Source organism: Hoplias malabaricus, chromosome 2 (assembly GCF_029633855.1).
Source record: "Hoplias malabaricus isolate fHopMal1 chromosome 2, fHopMal1.hap1, whole genome shotgun sequence".
NCBI classification, from domain to species: domain Eukaryota; kingdom Metazoa; phylum Chordata; class Actinopteri; order Characiformes; family Erythrinidae; genus Hoplias; species Hoplias malabaricus.
In genome coordinates this window covers 29,392,781-29,412,727 of record NC_089801.1, presented here as the reverse complement: position 1 = coordinate 29,412,727, position 19,947 = coordinate 29,392,781, and the positions used below count along the sequence as shown (strand labels likewise).

General features: G+C 41.2%; 1 protein-coding gene across 1 annotated transcript in view; it reads right to left on the bottom strand.

The window, feature by feature from the left end:
• Positions 1–8,709: 8,709 nt before the first annotated feature.
• flrt1a (fibronectin leucine rich transmembrane protein 1a) overlaps positions 8,710–19,947 on the bottom strand; it is a 68,234-nt gene continuing 56,996 nt past the window's right edge. The window contains exon 3 of the mRNA XM_066660308.1: positions 8,710–12,182. Coding sequence (XP_066516405.1) covers positions 9,976–12,069 — 2,094 coding nt within the window. The 5' untranslated portion in view covers positions 12,070–12,182 and the 3' untranslated portion in view covers positions 8,710–9,975. The remainder of the gene's footprint in view (positions 12,183–19,947) is intronic.

The window sequence follows — 19,947 nt, the reverse complement described above, 5'->3', positions numbered from 1 at the left end:
AAAATAGAACATAAAAACATAAACATTGGTTTTCTTTATAATATATAAAGAAAATATATGTACAGGTGTTGGACAATAAAACTGAAACACCTGGTTTTAGCCAACAATAATTTATTAGTGTGGTGTAGGGCCTCCGTTTGCGGCCAATACAGCGTCAATTCGTCTTGGGAATGACATATACAAGTCCTGCACAGTGGTCAGAGGGATTTTAAGCCATTCTTCTTGCAGGATAGTGGCCAGGTCACTACGTGATGCTGGTGGAGGAAAACGTTTCCTGACTCGCTCCTCCAAAACACCCCAAAGTGGCTCAATAATATTTAGATCTGGTGACTGTGCAGGCCATGGGAGATGTTCAACTTCACTTTCATGTTCATCAAACCAATCTTTCACCAGTCTTGCTGTGTGTATTGGTGCATTGTCGTCCTGATACATGGCATCGCCTTCAGGATACAATGTTTGAACCATTGGTGCACATGGTCTTACTGGTGCATTGTGCAATTAATGAAGATTGGCCACCAGGCTGCTCCAATTTAGCCATGAAACCTCCCACACTAAAATAACAGGTGTTTCAGTTTCATTGTCTAACCCCTGTATATATATATATATATATATATATATATATATATGTATGTATACAGAGAGAGAGAGAGAGAGAGAGAGAGAGAGAGAGATGACATACAGGAATGAAGAAGAGTGAAGAAAAAAGTGAATACTGAAAAGAATGAATGAGATTTCATAGAAGAGACAAAAATCATGTTATGATATACAGAAAGGAAGTGAGTGAATAAGAATGAGAATGCACCAAACAAAGATAACAAGAGAGGTGGAGGTTTATGTAGAAGTCTGTCTACATTCATTATAAAGGGGATCTACCTAATTTTGGACATACCTTGAAATAAACTGAACTGAAAGATTTCGAGAAAAAAAAAACAGAGAAGGCAAGCACAAACAGACTGTCAGTGCACACACACACACACATGCACACACACACACACACACATGCAAGCAACCTTTTCTCAGACATCAAACTCTGCTGGGTTTTTCATCTCCTTTTAATCATATAGAAAGAGAACATTACAAAAAATAGTCTTTTTCTTCTTCTTCATTGTCTTCTGCTTCTCTTTGAGTCAAATCACCTAAGACCACCAGAGGAGAAGAGAGCCCTGATTTCAAAAGCAGAAAACAGTAAAAAGAAAGAGAAAGGCTTAAGGGAATCAGGTTTTTTTGTAGTTTTTTTTATTCTTGTTGTTGTTTGCAGGTTTATTCCCCCCTTCTCTCTCTTTCTCTCTCTCTCAAGGTAGACAAAGAACAAATAAACACCCTGCACTTAACATTCAATGTCATTGTTGCATTCTTACCTTGAACGAAAGGAAAAGGTGGGGAGTAGACACATGTTTAATAAATAAATGAATGAGTAAGGCCTGGCATTTTGGATGCTCTCAGGAATGTGTTGTTTTCTGTTTGTTTCTCATTATTTTTTATTTTTTTGCCATGGGCCATCTGTCTTTCCAGGACACATTGATGAGACAACAGTTCACTACCACCTCCCATAGGACACTCACAGGTATGGTATAGCCCTCGTAAGGACAGTTCATAACACCACATTTCCTCACTATCGGAAAACTTCAGGTGACCTCAGGTGGAAAAGACAAAAACAATTGATACACGTTAAAGGAGCGAAGGAGTCATTTGCATCAACATAACGTAGCAAAAATCATCCAATCATTGTCTGTTACTGATTCAGGGTTGTGTTGGGTCCGGAGCCTACCCGGAATCAGTGGGCACAAGGTGGGAACACACCCTGGAGGGGGTGCCAATCCTTCACAGTGTGAGACTCACTCACACATTCACACGCACTTTAGCTAATCCACATACCAACATGTGTTTTTGGATGCGGGGAGAACAAAACATTTTATACTAGTTATTTTAAAATATTGTCTATATAGTACAATTTATATAATACTATAATATAAAAGACTGCTCGCAAAATGCTTTGTAATCTAGGAATGAACCTGTTTGTGTTCCATAGATTGTGTCCCCCAAAAGGGGGCAGCCATGTTTAAAAAAGGTTTAATACAGAACACCTATGTCCAGGCCACTAGGTGTCAGAATAATGGCTTAAAATAAAACTAAAAAGGAACTTACGTAGAAAAGATTTACTCCTTTAATTAAAATAGATGTTATTCCAAGTCTTAGATTGTTTATCATTGATTTTTTTCTTTTTTGGACGATATAAAAAACATCATTGTCAATATGTGCCAAAAGGAAAAGAAAAATACTAATATAACAGCAGCTCCCATAAGTTGCGCAACATATTTTCTGATTAATTAGTTTAGCCTCCTGCATTTTTTTACTATGTTGTCTGCAGCAAAGGCTAGCCTACCTAAATAATGGTACTATATTTTATGTCTCACATGTGGCGTGCACAGTTTCCTTCTATGTTAATCAATGCAGCCAGTCACGTAAAGATTTAATATTCTTGTATATAGGAAGTGAAGGAAGATATTGTTGAGATTAAGTGAGAATTGGTTTTGTCTGACTGCAGTTGTTTTGTCTGAGCAGTAGCTGTATGGGCTTGATGGAACAGAGTCTTCGCCATATGAGCATGCGTTAAGTGTCACTGCTGCTGCTTTGGTTGACTGGAGGAGGTTGCATTACAGCTAGATTGGCTCTAGTGGCTGTGAAGTGGTTGTGTACCAGTGTGAATTGGTGCCAGGCCTTGAAGGGTGAGATATGAATTGCCCTCCCTCTTTTCCCCAGTCCCCATCTCCAGCAACACTCTCTCTGCATAACTGCAGTAGTCTCTACCAGTAATGATGACATTAGACAAGAAAAAAAAAAAACACATCCATTCAAGTGAAGGAAAAGAGCTATATATCTCCCTTCATGAGGATGGAAGAACATAATGATTACAGCCCTGAAGGGATGACGATCAGAGAGAAGCAATGGCACAACCTGGGGGAGCCTTCTGGAAAAGGTAGCGTGAGTGGGAGAGTTACAGAGGAAAAAAATATATATATAGAGAAAAAGAAGTAGAAAGGACAGAGAGAAAGGCAGGAGGCAAAATACAGACCTCAGGTGAACCTGTTTGCAATCGCAATGTGACAGTGACATTTTTTTGGAGTAGGGAACAAGAAAAGGGGGTTATTTTTGGAGGGTGTGGTAGTGAGAGCTTTGTCTCAGGGGTGAGACAGCACAGCAGTGCCTCTGTGTGTGTGTGTGTGGGGCAATGGTTGAATCTGTGTGTGTGTGTGTGTGTGTGTATTTGTATCTGTATCTGTGTGCAGCGAGACATCTGTGTTAATGGGCTGCAGGTGGAACAACTGCTGGTCCGAGGCGGCAGTAGGTGCAGAATCTGCAGATGGTTTCAAAAACAGAAGACAGCAGAAAAAAAACCTAGGGGAAAATGAGTGTCCCCATCTGCTCCAAAATAAGGGGTGCATGATATTTTGGCAGCTGATATTATTTGTTGATTAATGGGAAAATATTACAATTTGGTCAATTACAATTACAGTCAGTAATTACCAATAACTAAATCACGTCATATATTTAACTTCTGCACACTGTAATCGCTAATGAAAAAGCAGTTCCATTCTTTTCCAGGATTTATTCTGAAATAAATGATCTGCTCACTGCAGCTCAGAAGCAGAACGAGTATAAAACACCTGACAAATATTGGTTCCGGATTTGTAAAAAATCAGAAAATATAATATTTGCTTATATCATATGAAGCTGAGCCTCTTTTTAACCGTAATGCACATGCAAGCATGAAAACTGCACATTTCTATTCCATATAATCATTTGCAGTGATACATTCTGCCACTGTTATTCCAGTCTGGAATTGGTGGAATGATAATGCAATGTGAGACATAAGAGCCAGGTGAGAAAAGTGTATCTGTAGCCACGACAAAGACAGATCCCTTCTTCTGCCTGAAAACAAAGAGGGCGTCTCAAAGTTTGTCCCTGTATTTATATACCCTCCCCCCTAACTGGAAGCAACCTCACTTTGAATATGACTTCATATGGAGTGTCACTCCACAGAGGAATGTTAGGAGGGAACGGTTTGGGAAAAGCCGGACATGGCTGTATTGACTCTGAAGCCAACAGCGGTGCACAGAGACTGGATTTGTGTTTGGAAAATTAGTTTTTTGATTGTACAAGGGTCATTCCATAGAGTATAACAGCACAGAGATTTTAGACTATACATGTACCACTCCACTTTATGTGAGTGTTTAATTAGCCAATAATTAAGCCAATGGTTCCCAAAGTAGGGGGTGTGTCACTATTGCAATGGGGTGCAGCAAGGAAAATTAATGTGATACATAGTGCATGTCACTTGTAATAATCCAACTGTCAAGGTGATTTGTCACTTTTTTTCACAAACAAGTCACAGTATTGAGTAATAGTGTTTAAAACAAGTTCCAGTGGACCCTGTTCTCATCTAAGGGAAATTTTTGGGAACAACAGAATTAAGCAATGTGGGGCTTAACAAGAGGGCTCTTTAAATGTGAGTGACACAGCATCAGCAGCTACTGTGGTCTTTGAGTGGGTTTAGCCTACACCTCATAGAAAGCTAGTGTACAGGAAAATGTTGATGTGTTGCTTGGCAACAGTCCAGTCCAAGTCCAGTTGCAGAAGTATTTGTGTTGGCAGAGGCAAATGAATAATTAATTATTACTTGAGGTGGTGCTGTTATACTGAATATCTGCACGCTGGTGATTATCTTCGGTACTCTGCCTTGTGCCTAAGACCGATTCAGAGCCATTCTATTCAGTAGAACAGCACCTCTCTTGTGCGATGCTGCTTAATTGAAAATTACAGTGAGCAATTACGACTGATAATTTAGCACCCAGCTTTACACTTGTGTAGGTACTAATGAACAAGAAAGCCTTTAGCCATATATTTTATCAGGTTCTGGGTGCATGAGCTACATTTGAAAAGGTTGAGGTTAAATGTGCTGTGACCTGATTAGATGATTATCTGGATGGAACTAAGGCAACTCGATGTTAATGCCAAGTGTAAACAGGGCCAGGGTCTCTAAAACAATAACTGTCAAATCTGATTTATCTATGTCAAGCTCTGATCTGGCTTAATAATTTCACACTTGAGTGTTTTACACTCTGCACTCACTGGATTAGGAACACCTACCTTGTATGTACACTCACTGTCCATTTTATCAGCTTCACTGACCATACGGAAACAATTTGCAGTTCTACAATTACAGACTGTGGTCCACCTGTTTCTCTGCATACTTTCTTATCCCTATTTTACCCTGCTTTCCAATGGCCAGGACCCACAGAGGACCACCTCAGAGCAGGCATAATTTAGGTAGTGGATCATTTTCAATGCTGCGGTTACACTGACATGATGATGGTGTGTTGTGCTGGTACAAGTGGACAATGCATTTAAAAACTCCAGCAGCACTGTTGTGTCTGATCCCTTTGTACCAGCACAACACACACTAACACATCACCACCATGTCAGTGTCACTGCAGCGCTGAGAATCTTACCTGATCTGTGGTGGTCCTGACCATTGAAGAGCAGGATGAAATGGGGATATAAAAGATTGCAGAGAAACAGGTGGATTACTGTTTATAATTGAATAACTACAAAGTGCTTCTGTGTGGTCAATGGAGCCGATACAATGGACAGTGAGTGTAGACACACGGTAGATGCTCCTACTCAAGTGATCGATCAGTGTGTATATAAATGAAAACACACAATAATGGTTGAATGATTTGGAACAAAATTTGCACTCTTGCAAATTGTGATTGTGAAATGAATAAAAACCACACAGTTCTTAGACCTACAGTGTTCATATATGTCTCAGTAAGCTGTTAACCATGAATTACCTGAATCAGCCCAGAAACTTCATGCCAAAAGGCCTGGACAACACAAAAAAATGTATTTGCAACCCCCATACAGTTTCACAAAACACACACACATACCCTTGTCCCACATTCAGCAATGTCAACAAGAAAACAGCAGTAATACATCATAGGGGCTTTTCTATCATGAGAAAGTTGTGCGTAGACGAAACATGCATGCGCGTCTTTTTCATGTTCAAGCTGGGTCCTCTGCGATAACGATTGGAGTCGGAACTGAAGCCTCTGCTCTAGGGACTGCTCTTACCTGTGATACTGCCATGACAAGCATTGCAATTTCCGTGTCTTTTGTACTCTTGTAAAGACTAAGTGGATTTTTATTACAGTAATGATTAAAACCCTTGGGCAGCATTTTTTTAAACAAAGGCTTCTATTCTTTGCAAGAGCAGGCATGGAGGTCCAGGTGCTATTAGCAGCGTCAGGTACCTCAAAAACTCATGACAGAGCTGATCCAACTGTGTTGGTAAGCAGACATGAAAAAAATAAATAAAAGCCGACCAAAAAAGAACAGTAACAAGGACTCAAAAATAGCCAGATCATGTCAGTAAGAATCCAGGGCCTATGTTTGATTTGCACTTGGGAGGGTAGGCTAAAATAAATGTGCTGCCGTTCCAGTAAGCTGTACTGTCAAACACAATCACAAAAGCAAGTCAGACAAAACTGACAGGCCAGCTCAATTGGCTTCCATCCTTCAAACTGAGGAGTGGCAAACAGTTGCTTCAGAAGGGGAAGGGAGGGGAGAGGAAGCAATTGGAGACAAAGAGGAGAGGAGGGCTAATTAGAAGAGAAGAGAAATGAAGGGGAAAGGTAAGTGGAGGAGAAAGAAGGAAGAAAGAAATGAAAGATGATGGGTTTGATGTAGATCATATATGTTAAAACCACAAAATTGTAACTGATTATTATTTGCAACAAACCACCTAATTGTTTTTAAATCTGAAATCCCTGGAAGTCTCATTTTTATGGTCAAAACACAGGGTTTTGGAAACGCTGATGTCACACAGCGTGTCTCTGGCTGGAATTACATATACATGCATATATGACTAGATTTCAGATTTGTAGAGCACTACATAGGCAGTATAGTGATTTGGGATTAAACATCTGTGTTTTCCTCTTGCTATGATGTCTCTCTTTAAGATTTACCATGGCCTGGAATGATAATGCAACCATTTTTGTATTTGTCTGGATGGGGTGTATTTTCAAAAATGGAAGGAGGAAAATCTCCATTTTTAAAAATATCTAGATACATGTGGATGAGGCCTGAGTGTCTCTCAACTAGTGACACAGCTTGAGCTCAATAAAGAAACATTACTCAGTTATGTTATATAAAGGTCATATAATTAAGTCAGAACTACATTTGTGCATTTGTAACACTCATTTTGTCTCTCAGTAGAAGTGTTTTCTGCTGTTTTATTTACAGGAATGTGCCTCAAAACAGCTGATAAATATGCCTCCCACTGCATATGTTGTGACATATGATTACACATATAATTACGAAAGCTGACAGCTGTACCTAACAGTTGTAATCTAATAGTGACAGACCTACATTTGGGTTTTCACTTGGTTCTTTTTATCTTATATATCCATTATCAAATGAGCGTTATCCTGAAACGTATCAGGGGTTATTTGGCACAGGTTTGGATCAGTTCAGGTTCAGACAAAATGATTAGTTGGGCTTGGGCCAGTTTCACGTGACTGTGGGATGTGGTTTGAATCAGGTTGGATTCTGACAGATGTATTTGGGTTTGGACCCAAAATTTTCAAACCCAATTACAACTCTGTAGGAGAGGAGAGGAGATTACAGGGAAGAAGGGAAGAGAGGAACAAAACTAGGAGACATGTACAGAGGGATAAAGAGAATTAATGTAGTCGCAGACATGTAGGGGACGAAAAACAATTGTACGCATGGATGACCACCAAACCACCACAGATGCCCAGTACTTCAACTTCTGTAACAGTTCACAGCACATATCTTTCATACATAATCTCTCTCACTCTCTGGAACTTTCTACCTCCCAAACTGCCTCTTAATGCCTGAATGCATCCTAATAGGAATATATAGGAACTAACACATACTTTATTTGCTCCATGCACTGTCTGTGTGTAAAAAACAAAATAAAAACAGAAATAAGGCATGCAACATTCAGGAGCCCTCTGCTCATCCACAGTGCTGGTCCACAGTGTTATGGTTTGGTTTTCTGCTCTCCATAGACATTCACTCACAACTGTAGTTAAAGACAATTTTGGCTGGCAGGAGACTGTACTGCAGCCTTATCTACTACAGTTGTATTAGGAGACTCAGGTGAATTATATAGTGTAATGTTGAAGGTGTTAGCCTCAATTTCTCCTGCCCACTTGTCATGTTCCCAGGACAATGAATAGACTCCATTTCCAGGAACTGGCAAAGGAGCCTATTGGTTAAATTTATTCTTTTGTACAGAGTTAGAAAAGGCTTCCCTGCACTAGTTCTTCACTTAAAATTATATTAAAGTCCACAGCAAAACTTACCTTAGATCAGAAGAATGGGTTTAATATATGTGTTCTAGCTTGGGGTAGCATATTGATGCTTATACTTTAGAAGGAATAGTGTCAGTGCTACTTCCTACCTGTTTGCAGGCTAATACAATCTGGGTTGATGGGATGTTGGGAGGATTGGACTGCTGCACTATGGGCTCTGGCTGCTCAGGGAGAGAGCTCATATTGAAATAGTGACAACCCACATATTTTGACACAAAATAAGCGTCTACATCATTGCATCAGTTACGAGACTAGGCAAAACCACAGTGTTTTTAATGTCACCAGCAGCAGGACTGACTCAGTTGTACCTAAACAAATTCATTTAAAACATAGAACAAATGTAAACCAATAAAAAAGACAGCAATGTGGGATAAATAAACTACCAAACAAAAGAAAACAAAAGAACATAAATCTGGAACACAGAATATGTTTTCATATTCATCAAGTCCAAAAAGTCTGATGTGTGTCGTATCCAAGTATCTACACATCTCCTCCGTCTTCAATATAGTATAATAACGCATTGTTGCAATTTTCAGTGTGAAAGTGTCAGTCAGTCAAACTGAACCAGGTCCAGTGACAACACTCCATTGTCAGGTCCATATTAAAATTTATAAGACAGCATAATGCTTACTGCACTATGCTACATTGTTTTAGTCAGGCAACTTGCTGGCATGTCAAGATCATTGTTGTTGTTTTTTGTATTTTTTTTTTTTTTTTTTGAGGCGTTTAAAACCAGTGACGCATCACTGCTCAGGACCAAAGTTTGTAACTTCATATACTGCTAATCCCACAATAAGGGAATGCTGTGTCTCTAAGTCCAAAGTCATAGGTCATTAACAAAAAAAAAACTGGATTCAAATTGTCATCTCAAATTTTATTCCACTGACTTTTCTTCCCAGAAAAACCAGCACTGCTAGAACACCCTCAGATTCCCTCTGTAACAGGAAGTCTTTACAAAATACTTATTCATAAAGGTGCCCTCTTCTTTCTTCAGTCACCCTGGTCGGCTATGGATTCCTTAAGCTGAGGATCCACAACTTCAAGTCAGGAGGAAAACTGGGAAGCTGTTTGGCAGCTAATAATCAGAACCACAGTTGTTGAAGGTATACATCCAGGTCATGTTCGTTTTTGTTGTCTTTTTTTCTTTTTATTTATTTATTTTTTAACAAGTGCCATTGCCAAGATTTTATACGATCTGAGCTGAATATAAAAGGAAACTCTGTGTGTTAAATACATTGTGTGCTGCCCTTAAATCTGCCTTGTTGAGGAAGCAAGGAATAAAGCAGTGATGTTGAGGACACACCAGGTTACTCTGGGGGTGGGGGACTTGTGGTGTGAAAATAGCAGTTGGTATCACCACCTGAAATGGTTTGGACGCCTCTTGGCACAAGATACAGAAAGCTGTTTCCTAGCAGGCGTCCGGGCCAATTAGGAACTTCCTCGATGCCATGAACAGCAGGCTAGGTTGGAATGGAGACCAGAAGGCACAAAGGGGTGCTGCAGGCCCCACACTGATTAAAAAACTGTGCATCTATCCAGTACATGATATCTAACAGTGTTCAGTAAATTAGGCCTATCACGTGTAAGAGTAGTCTATATCTGGGATACCTCCTTCTCTGTAGCCCCGGTTCGTGCCATAGCCCGAGTTGCTCATGTGATTCGGTGGTTTGTATAGACCTGTGCCATTAGAGGGAAAGATGGTGTGTATTATATAATCTTCCCGTATTGGCTTGGGCTGTAGGGGCTCTCTGGCTGCCATTGGTGTCATCTGGAAGCCAGGTCCTCGGATCTCCAGGATGGTGGTGTCCTTCTTAGTGCCTGATTCGATGTAGTCATCGTAGTGCTTGCTCTTGCGCGAGCTACTGCGGTTGTAGTGGTCCCTAGAAGATAGGCGTCCTGCACGGTGTCCATACCAACAAAAAATCCCAAAGATAAATGCAAGAGAAACTATGGCGGTTGCTCCCCCAATGATCCCAGCAAGCGGGAGCGAAGTGATCTGCTCTGAGCCTTTATCCTCTCCCTGGTCCACTTCGGACAGGTTGGGATCAGATGTCTCAGCCTTGGCACACACCGGAGCTTCATCGGAGTCTGTGTCCCCGCCAGACATGCTGCCCTTACTCCCGCTGCCAGAGACGAGTGGCACCATACAGATAATATAGCTAGATGCTGGCTGGAGGGCAGTAAGAAGATACTCTCTGCGGTCACCTCTCACCAGCGTCTCAGTGATGGAACCCATGGCAGAACTAGTCCCTAAACGGAGCCAGCTGAGCCTGAAGGAAGAAGAAGGTTGAGCGACACTCCATGTCACCCTGATGCTGTCGTGGGACAGAGGCTTCACATTCAGGGCCAGGTTTTTTCCCACACCACTGCTACCAAGTGTGTAGTCCATACCTGTATCTGGAAGTACTGGTCTTTTGGAGCGCAGGGTGAACAGGGAGCCTTGTGGAGGGGAAAGGGTGGTGGAGCTGGCTGCTACTCCTGCTCCAGACATTTTGTTGTTACCAGCACCTCCTCCACCTGCTGAGCCTGCACCACCTACCACTCCACCTCCTGCAGCTGCTAACTCACAGTCATCCATCTGGCTGGTAAGGTCCCTTAGTGGCATGTCTCGCACACGCTCTGGTGTCTGGCAAGTGAGTCCTCGGACTGTGATGGTGTTCCCTTTGGCTTCTAGCCAGTCATACAGCCAGCGTAGGTTGCATCCACAATGCCAAGGGTTGCCTCGCACAAGCAGCTGCCCCAGACCCTCCAAGTCTCGAAACAAACCTCGGGGAAGTGTGGTCAGGTTGTTCCCAGAAAGATCCAGTCTCTGAAGCCTTCGCATTCCATCTAGGGAGCCACGTGGCATGTGGATCATGGCATTGTCCTGTAGAGAGAGTCTTTGCAGGTGAGCACTGGGCAAATTCAGAGGTGGTGTTTGAAGGGAGTTTCGCACCAATGAGAGCTCTGTGAGGTTTGAGAGCCGGGAGAAGGTGTCATCAGCGATGCGCTGATTGGCCAGCAGGTTACCATCTAAGACAAGGCGGCGAAGAGAAGACAGGCCACGGAAGGCGTGTGTGGGAATCGTTGAGATGCGGTTGTCATCTAGGCGGAGCTCCTCCAGTGATGACGGAAGCCCAGATGGTATACTGGATAAGTGATTTCGGGAAAGAAAGAGCAGACGAAGACGAGGGTTGTCGGCAAAGGCCTGGTCTTCTATACTAACCGTGGAGACCGAATTGTCATCCAAGTGCAACTTCTCAAGCTGGGGCAGCCTGGCCAACGCAGCCCTGGGCAACACTCGAATATTGTTGTCTTGGAGATGTAGTTCCCTAAGTGATGGTGGAAGGTGCATGGGAAAGTCGTCAAGCTCATTATCGTAGAGATATATAACCCGCACAGTAGTGAGGTGCTCCAAGGAATTGGGCAGTCCTGCATTATCTATATGATTATTTTGAAGATAAAGAACAGTGGCGGATGGAGGGAGTGGAGGGATGGCACTGAGCCCACGGTCGTTACAGTAGATAAAGTCCTCATCACAGCGACACACAGAGGGGCATACAACATCCCCCTCACTAGTCAAGCTCTGTGAGGCAGCTGCAGCACATTCCAGCACCTCAACCAATAGTGTGAGGCACAGTAGGAGAAGGAAGAGCCAGTCACGAAGTTCAGCTACTCCTTCCTGAGCCATGATGACTGTGGCTTCCTTTTGTCCTCTTTATTGGGAAGCACCTCCCTTCTCCGGCGCTCAGCTTCTCCACAGATCCCAGAATATATTCAGCTGAAAAGTGTCTTCTGATTAACCTAGGGAGAGGACAGAAAACAGAAACATGCCTGAATTAATACGCAAGGTCTCTCAAAGTTTCTCTGATGTCCAAGTAAAAATAAATAAATAAATAAAACACTACACACAGCATGTTTATTAAACCACATGTCCAAACAGATCTAAACCAATTAAACACATTCACATGTGGACTAAACAGTTAGACACATCTGCCTCTACTGAGTAGGACCCACCAGTCATTGTGCAGTAGGAAACACTTGGAGGGAGATTAAGAGAAATGGGCCAGAGCGACTCTATGACATCTCCCATTTGACCGAAATGGTGTTCACTGAGATGTGGAGCTTAATGTAACAGAACATAAGTCAAAGTCATAAAAGCATTGACGTAAACACTATCAATGATAAATGGCTGTTGACGTACTGCACATTCTAAATGGCTGTGAGGGAGTATTTGCATTGCTTTAGCTCTGAAGTGTGTGCATACAGCGATTTCAGCACAAACATCGCAAATATGTCCAAACACAAGCACCCTTCGCGTCCTCCTGGATCCAGCCTGAGTATGTTGACATTCCTTGGTGGTATCATCTGTGTGGGTTTTTCATCTGTTTGAGTGTATTTGTGTGTGTGTCTGTGTGTGTGTGTGTGTGTGTGTGTCTGTGTGTGTGTATTTATTTGCATGTGCATGTGCATGTGCATATGCTGTTTGAGAACCTGTCACTATGAATCTGAAAGGGTGGGTTTAGGGTGAGGGATAAGGGTGTGTGTTTGAGATTAAACAGCTGGGCAAATTGTGGGTATTTGGGTCAATTCTCTCATAGACAACACACACACACACACACACAACACACACACACACACACACACACACACAGAGAAAGAGAGCGAGAGAGAGATTATGAAGCATATGGAGTTGCGATTGTGTCGATTAAGCAAGTGCTGCAAACACAGAGATACAACACCTGCCTTTCTTGCTAAGACATTTCTCCAGGTTTCACTAATGGCAATCAGCTGCTATAAGAAATAAAATACAAATAAAAGTAACTCGATTTAAGTTAGAAAAGTAAACATGAACACAATCTGAACAGTGCGTCGGATAACTCCAATAGTAATAGACTAAGCATATAGTTATTCATTTTATTCATTTAGCTAGAAAATTGATTCAACTGACTTATTCATTAGACAGATGAAAGTGCACATGTATACGAATGGGAAGAATCAAAGGAAAACAAATTTTTACATGTTTACATATCTTATATGTAATGTAATGTAATGTAATTGGGACTCCTAACAACCACGCAGAGCAGTCCACCATATGTTCCATTAAATCACAGTTAGACAGTGTTTAAAGATTGCATCTCTTGAGTGTCAGAACATTCAGTAATCTTGCTGCAGATTAGAAAAACAAAATTTTTTTGTTCCTAATTCCACTATGAATAAGGATTTATGGTGAGATTTTTAAAAGTAAACATAGGCAGTGTGCATGTCAGTGAAGCAATGGAAAAGACTTCATACCATGTCTACAACCATTAGTAAAGCATAGTGTAAGGTGGGTTGCTAATCTGGTTTCTGCACTGTAGAAGCTGCAATATATAACCTTTGGAGGAAGGCTCTCACTGAAAGGGTTAGAGTCTCAGGCTTTGTGCATTTGTGTTGCATGTTCTGTAATTCTGCTAAACAATATTGGATAAAACTGATTTTTTCCTGCTGTGATTTTAGTGGGGCACAGAAACAATTTACTGAGGCATGTGCCCCAGTATATTGGGTCTAATGACATCCCTGGTGGAGGACCAGTTTAAGGAATTGATTTTTTTGCAATACTCTGGTTTGAGGGATGAATTAAAATGTGTAATCTTGACTACTAGATAATGGTTCTAAGAAGCTGCTGCTGTTTTAGGAAGTGATATTTTTGAATATTGTGAAAAACAACAAGGCCACGGTAGACCCCAGACCTCAACATTACTGCATGTTTCTAGGAATATACTTATCACCCTAAAGTAATAATCCTTTTAAAACAGGATAAAATATAACGTTGAGTCTCTGATACCCGCCCCCCCACCCCCTCACCAAAAACAGGAACCTATAATGATGAATAATGTTGGACACCTCTTCACTGGAAAAGGAATACATTGTTCTTAATGGACTTCTAGACTCAGAATGAATGGTAGTAATCTGGTTATTACATTTACATAATTTGTGCGTACAATACTTATGGGACCCCATGCTCTGACATTGAATAAAAACAAATGTGTGTGAGTTAGCTTGTAAGGAGTGTGTCTGAATCTCTGAGGACTATTCTGCAACAGGGAAATGGTTCTGTCCAGACAGCTTGTCGCCTGTGGCTCCTCCCCCCCTCCCCTTGCTTCTCCAATATCCCAGCCAGTGCGGGAGCAGCCCGGGACTATATCAATTTACATCCAGGGACTGTGGGACAGGCCTGAGCAAGAGTGCCTGAGCGTGTCCACAGCGGCACTATCGCTCCCCATAAAATTCACAGCATAACAATAAAAAAAACATATCTGCTCTGTTGCTCCTGGCTACCACGTGCCACTGTGTGCAAAATAAAAAAAAAAAGATGGTTTATCGCAGAGGAGCAGTGGCATATGGGAAGATGCAGCCTGTATTTGATGGCGGGCCAAAGATAAAGCCAGAGAGAGAATGCTTATCTGTGTGCCAGCCCATGTCCACAAAATATTGGCCTTTTGAATTTGGGAAAAGAAAATGGAAGATCGTCAACTGGAGAGATGGACAAGTCGATGAAAGCACAAGAGGCAGTGATGGAGGAAATGGAGGAATACAGAGATGGAACAATACAACACTTATGTTTCTCATATCATTACTGATACATAAGCTTTAAAATAAGCTATTTTTATTTCAAAGGTTTCACGTAAAAATCAGTCATTTTATCCAAAGATTCATTTCAACTGTCAAATCAATTTTCTTTATATAGCGCTTTTCCAAAAATCTTTACAGAATTCCATGTCCTAGCTGCAAGTGAGTGCCAGCAATGTGATAGTGACAAGAAAAAACTCCCTCAGAGCAAAAGATAGAAACCTAGAAAGTAACCAAGACTCAAAAGTCGAACCCATATATGACACCAGAGTTAAATTAGAGTGAGTGCACAGTGAGAGGCAGGTGAACATTTAGAAGATCTAGTTAAAGCCCAGTCTCATACATAAGTTGGGAATGTAAACCAACGCATGCAAAGGACTCCAAAAGGAGCAGGAATCTGCAAATCTTGATGTGTATTCTAGGGAACATGTAGGTGCTGTGTCATTATCTAAGACGGGGATGCTCCAATTCGGACAGTTTTTCTCTAAAGGTCAGTCCCAGTACTGACACCTAGCGTCCAGGATGTGTCAGAGATTTTGCACTAAATCTATGTACCTTTTATGGATCAAAACTGGTTTGGACAAGACATAAAAATATAAATAAAATAAATATTACATCTGAAAATGAAATTTATAAATCTGAAAAATGAACTACCTACCTGCTATTCCCTGCTGAAAACAGATACATTTCAGACAGAAACGTTCTCTCAACGCTACTGTGAAACAATATCTCAGGCATCGGGCCTCAGGCAATGTACTTGCAACTGTTTCATGGAAATTCATGTAATTTATGTTAGGTAATGTTTAGAAGCCTGAAAAACCCCAGATGTCTTGATCCCATCTCCTACCACTATGAGCAATTTGATCCTGGTGAGTATCCACAATAAATGCCTTCAGTTACACCTTAATGCAGACATTTTTTAAAAGCTGTGTAATTCTGCTTTAATATTAAAATATCCTCATGAAAAATAGGAGTACAGTAATGCTACAGGCTACAGTAAAATACACAATTATCATAGATAGTGCAACAGTTAGTGAGTTTGAGCTCTGCTCCGGGTGACCATCTGTGAGGGGTTTGAAGTGTTCTCCTCGTGTCCCCACAGTCCAAAAACACAAGACGGTAAGTGGACTGGCTACTCAAAAGAATCATTTGGTGTGAATGTGTGAGTGAATGTGTGAGTAGGTGTCACCCTGCGAAATACCGGTGCCCCCTCCAGGGTGTGTTCCCGCCTTGAGCCCAGTGACTCCAGGTAGGCTTCAGACACACTGCGACTGATTTGGATAAGCAGTTACCGGCAATGAATGAATGAGTGAATGATGTAATACATTAAGTGTCGTTGATGCAATGTCCCTAATTCCTAAACGTGAGTCAGTCAGAGAGTGAGTGAGTGATTTACTAGCCAGTACCATGAGGCGATTTTTAATAAATACTTTTCATTATATACTTTAAAATAAATAATTTTAGATTAATTTACATATGCATATATATTGTATTCTTTCAAATGGCATTTATACAGTTCTGGAAGGGTATTCACATAGGATAGACACAGCTCGTATTTGGAGATTCGCAACTCAGTTTTTTTGCATAAAAAGTTTCACAAAGATTTTGAATTTTATGAATCGCTACACCTCCCCCGTTCCCTACAGCTTCACCTTCCATCTGTTAAGCTTACTTGGTTATCATCCAATATTTACAGAACTCCAGAGATTTAGAGTCAATGAATTATTGGCATAGCTGTCAGAAATACAATTTTGCCACAGCACATGGAAAGCACTAACACTATAATGCTAAACAGTGAGGTTTTAAGGGTGCTCTAATTGAGCGCTGCCCAGTATTTGCAGAGTCCACCACTGTTATTGTCAATGTAAGCCAAACATCCTGCCAGCTAAGGCTTGTGCCTGCATAATTACACTCTACAATTGTCGTCCGTGTTTGTAACATTGTTAATAAATAAAACAAAAGCACACATGCACATTTTGGCAGCAGTGAAAAGAGCTGGGCTGGAGACGGAGACTCAGAAGTTGCTTATATTAACACAGTCATGGCCTTCCAGTTGTAAGCCCCTGGAAGCTGGTAACAAAACTGCTTCCCACACAGCCGCCTGGGGTTTGTTTCCCTACTTAGGCAAAAACACCACACTATACCATTAAGAATCCTTGGGAAAGACACATGCATTAACCAACAGTACAAAAGTTTTAGGCACCTAAGATTGTTATTATTTTAAATAATTTATCTTCTAAATAGGGTGGCACAGTGGTGCAGAAAGTAGTGTTGCAGTCACACAGCTCCAGGGTCCTGGAGGTTGTGGGTTGACAGGGTGACTGTCTGTGAGGAGGGTGTGTTCTCCTTGTGTCCGCGTAGGTTTCCACCGGGTGCTCCGGTTTCCTTCCACAATCCAAAAACACACGTTGGAAGGTGGATTGGCGACTCCAAAGTGTCCGTAGGTGTGAGTGTGTGAGTGAATGTGTAAGTGTGTGTTGCCCTGTGAAGGACTGGCGCCCCCTCCAGGGTGTATTCCCGCCTTGTGCCCAATGATTGCAGATAGGCTCTGGACCCATCGTGACCCTGAACTGGATAAGCAGTTACAGATAATGAATGAATGAATCTTCTAAATAAAGGTCATTCTTGTATAAAATTATATATAATTACAGTAAAGAAAAAATCATAAAGACTGTAAAAAGATTTTTTACCTAAAAATTTGTAGATGTGAGTGAGTGTTAAGGACAAAGTTGGTTTCGATATTTTGTTTGATCTTATGGCTTTGTTAAATCAGCTGTACACTTGATTTAACATAATGAAGTATTTATTAACCGGTAAAACCAGGTATTGCATGGTAACTTCAAATAAAACTGGACTGCCATGAGGAGAGGTTTGGAAACGGTTAAACCAACACATTCACACACAGAATATTACTTACTTACTGTCGCTACTGTATTAATGTTATTTGTTTTTATTTTAATATTAGTTTTTTTTTTTGTTTTTTTTTTTTAGCAAATAATCTTACTGCTGACATAAATAGCTTTTTATATCTCAATTTCTCAGACCCTAAAACTTTTGTAGAGTACCTTACATTGGTTCCATGATTAAAAATGTAAGTTGCTTTGGATACAAACATCTGCCAAATTCTCTAACTGTAAATGCTGTCAGCGGTAAATATGTGCAAACATGAAAATGTTAATTTAATATATTCCCATCCATAAATGTTTCAGATTTTATGCTTTTCAAATGTCAAAGTCCTGTTTCGACTACTAATCATGGCCAACAAGGCCAAGTATGTGTAGTGTTTCAAGATCTTTTGAGAGACAGAGAAGCGGAGAGAAATGCACAGACACACTGTAATTTCACATCTGAGATCAGAAAGCGGTACATGGCCTTTATCTACTTTCATACAAAAGTAAGCGCTATGACATTTTAATGTGTTATTAACAACTAAAATGGCTGTGAAGGACTGGCACCCCATCCAGTGTGTGTTCCTGCCTTCCCTCTGAATGATTCAGTGTAAGCTCTGGATCAGTGTGAGATTGATAAATAAATAATATTAAAATATATTTTTAAATAATTTATTTATAATACATATAAATAAGTAAAGCAGCTACTAATGGTGAAGGAACAAACAAACAAACGAACATATTAATTAACTTATAATGGGTAAAATGCCAAGAGTTTCACAATCAGAATGTCACTACATGAAATGTGTAAGTACACTGATCACTACACTGATTAAATTATGGCCAACTCCTTTTATTCTACATTTCCTGTCCATTCTCGCAGTGCCACTGACCACACAGGTGCACTCTGTAGTTCTGTTGCTTTGCATAATTAGTTTGCTCCTTTTGTTCCTGTGTTTCAATTGTCAGCCCTCCCTGGACCACCACAGAGCAGGTATGATTTTGGCTGGTGGCTCAATCTCAGGGCTGCAGTGACATTAACATGGTGGTTGTGTGTTAATGTTCACTGGATATTGTACAGCAGTCACTGCAGCTCTGAGAATGTTCCACCACCCAAAAAGTAGCTGCTTTCTGGTGGTCATTTAAGTACATGGGAGGAAGGGGGCAAAAAAGTATGCAGAGCAACAGGTGAACAGAAAACTACACTCTGTAACTGTAGAACTGCAAAGTGTTAATGAATGGTCAGTGGTGCTGAGTGAATGGCCATTGACTTTAAGAAACAATCAGGTGGTCATATCATCATGGCTGATTAGTGTATACAGCTAAAAGTTTAGGAACAGTGGGTGGCACGTGGCTTAATGGTTCAAGTCCCATCTGGGTGGTGTTTCCATGTTCTCCCCCTGTCTGCGTGGGTTTCCTCCGGGGTCTCCAGTTACCTCCCACAGTCCAAAAACATTGAGGGTATGTCCTGGTGTGTGAGTGAATGAGTGTGTATGTGAATGAATGTCTGTTTGTGTGAGTGAATGTGTATGTGCCCAGATATGGATTGGCGCTCTGTCCTGGGTAAAATCCTAGTGCCTTATGCAGTCCTCCAGGTGGACGGTCGTTCCCGGTCGAGAGTACGCTGTGCGCGTTTGGCTGCCGCTTCTTGCCAGTGTGTGTGTGTGGATTGAGTGTTCTAAACGTTCTGAGCAGTGTGGATTGTAAAGCGTCCTTGGGTGTCTAGAAAGGCACTATATAAGTGTAAAGATAGATAAAACACATGCTCATCCAATGTTTCTTGTGAAATCAATGGTATCAAGATAATTTTTACCCACATTTGCTACACGAACAGCTTTTCCTTTTCTAAGGGGCTGTAGCCTATATGCTGCAACATCTCAGTGATTTCAAGATTTCATGGTAGCCACAAGAGCTTTGTTGAGGTCAGGTACTGAGGTTGAATGACTTTCTGGATCAAAAACACTTAAGCTCTTACTATACTTAAGCTCATCCAAGATGTAGTGAGTGAAGGTAGCTTCACTCAAGAATGCAGTTCTATTGGTCCACAGGTCAGTGCTGATGGGCTTTCT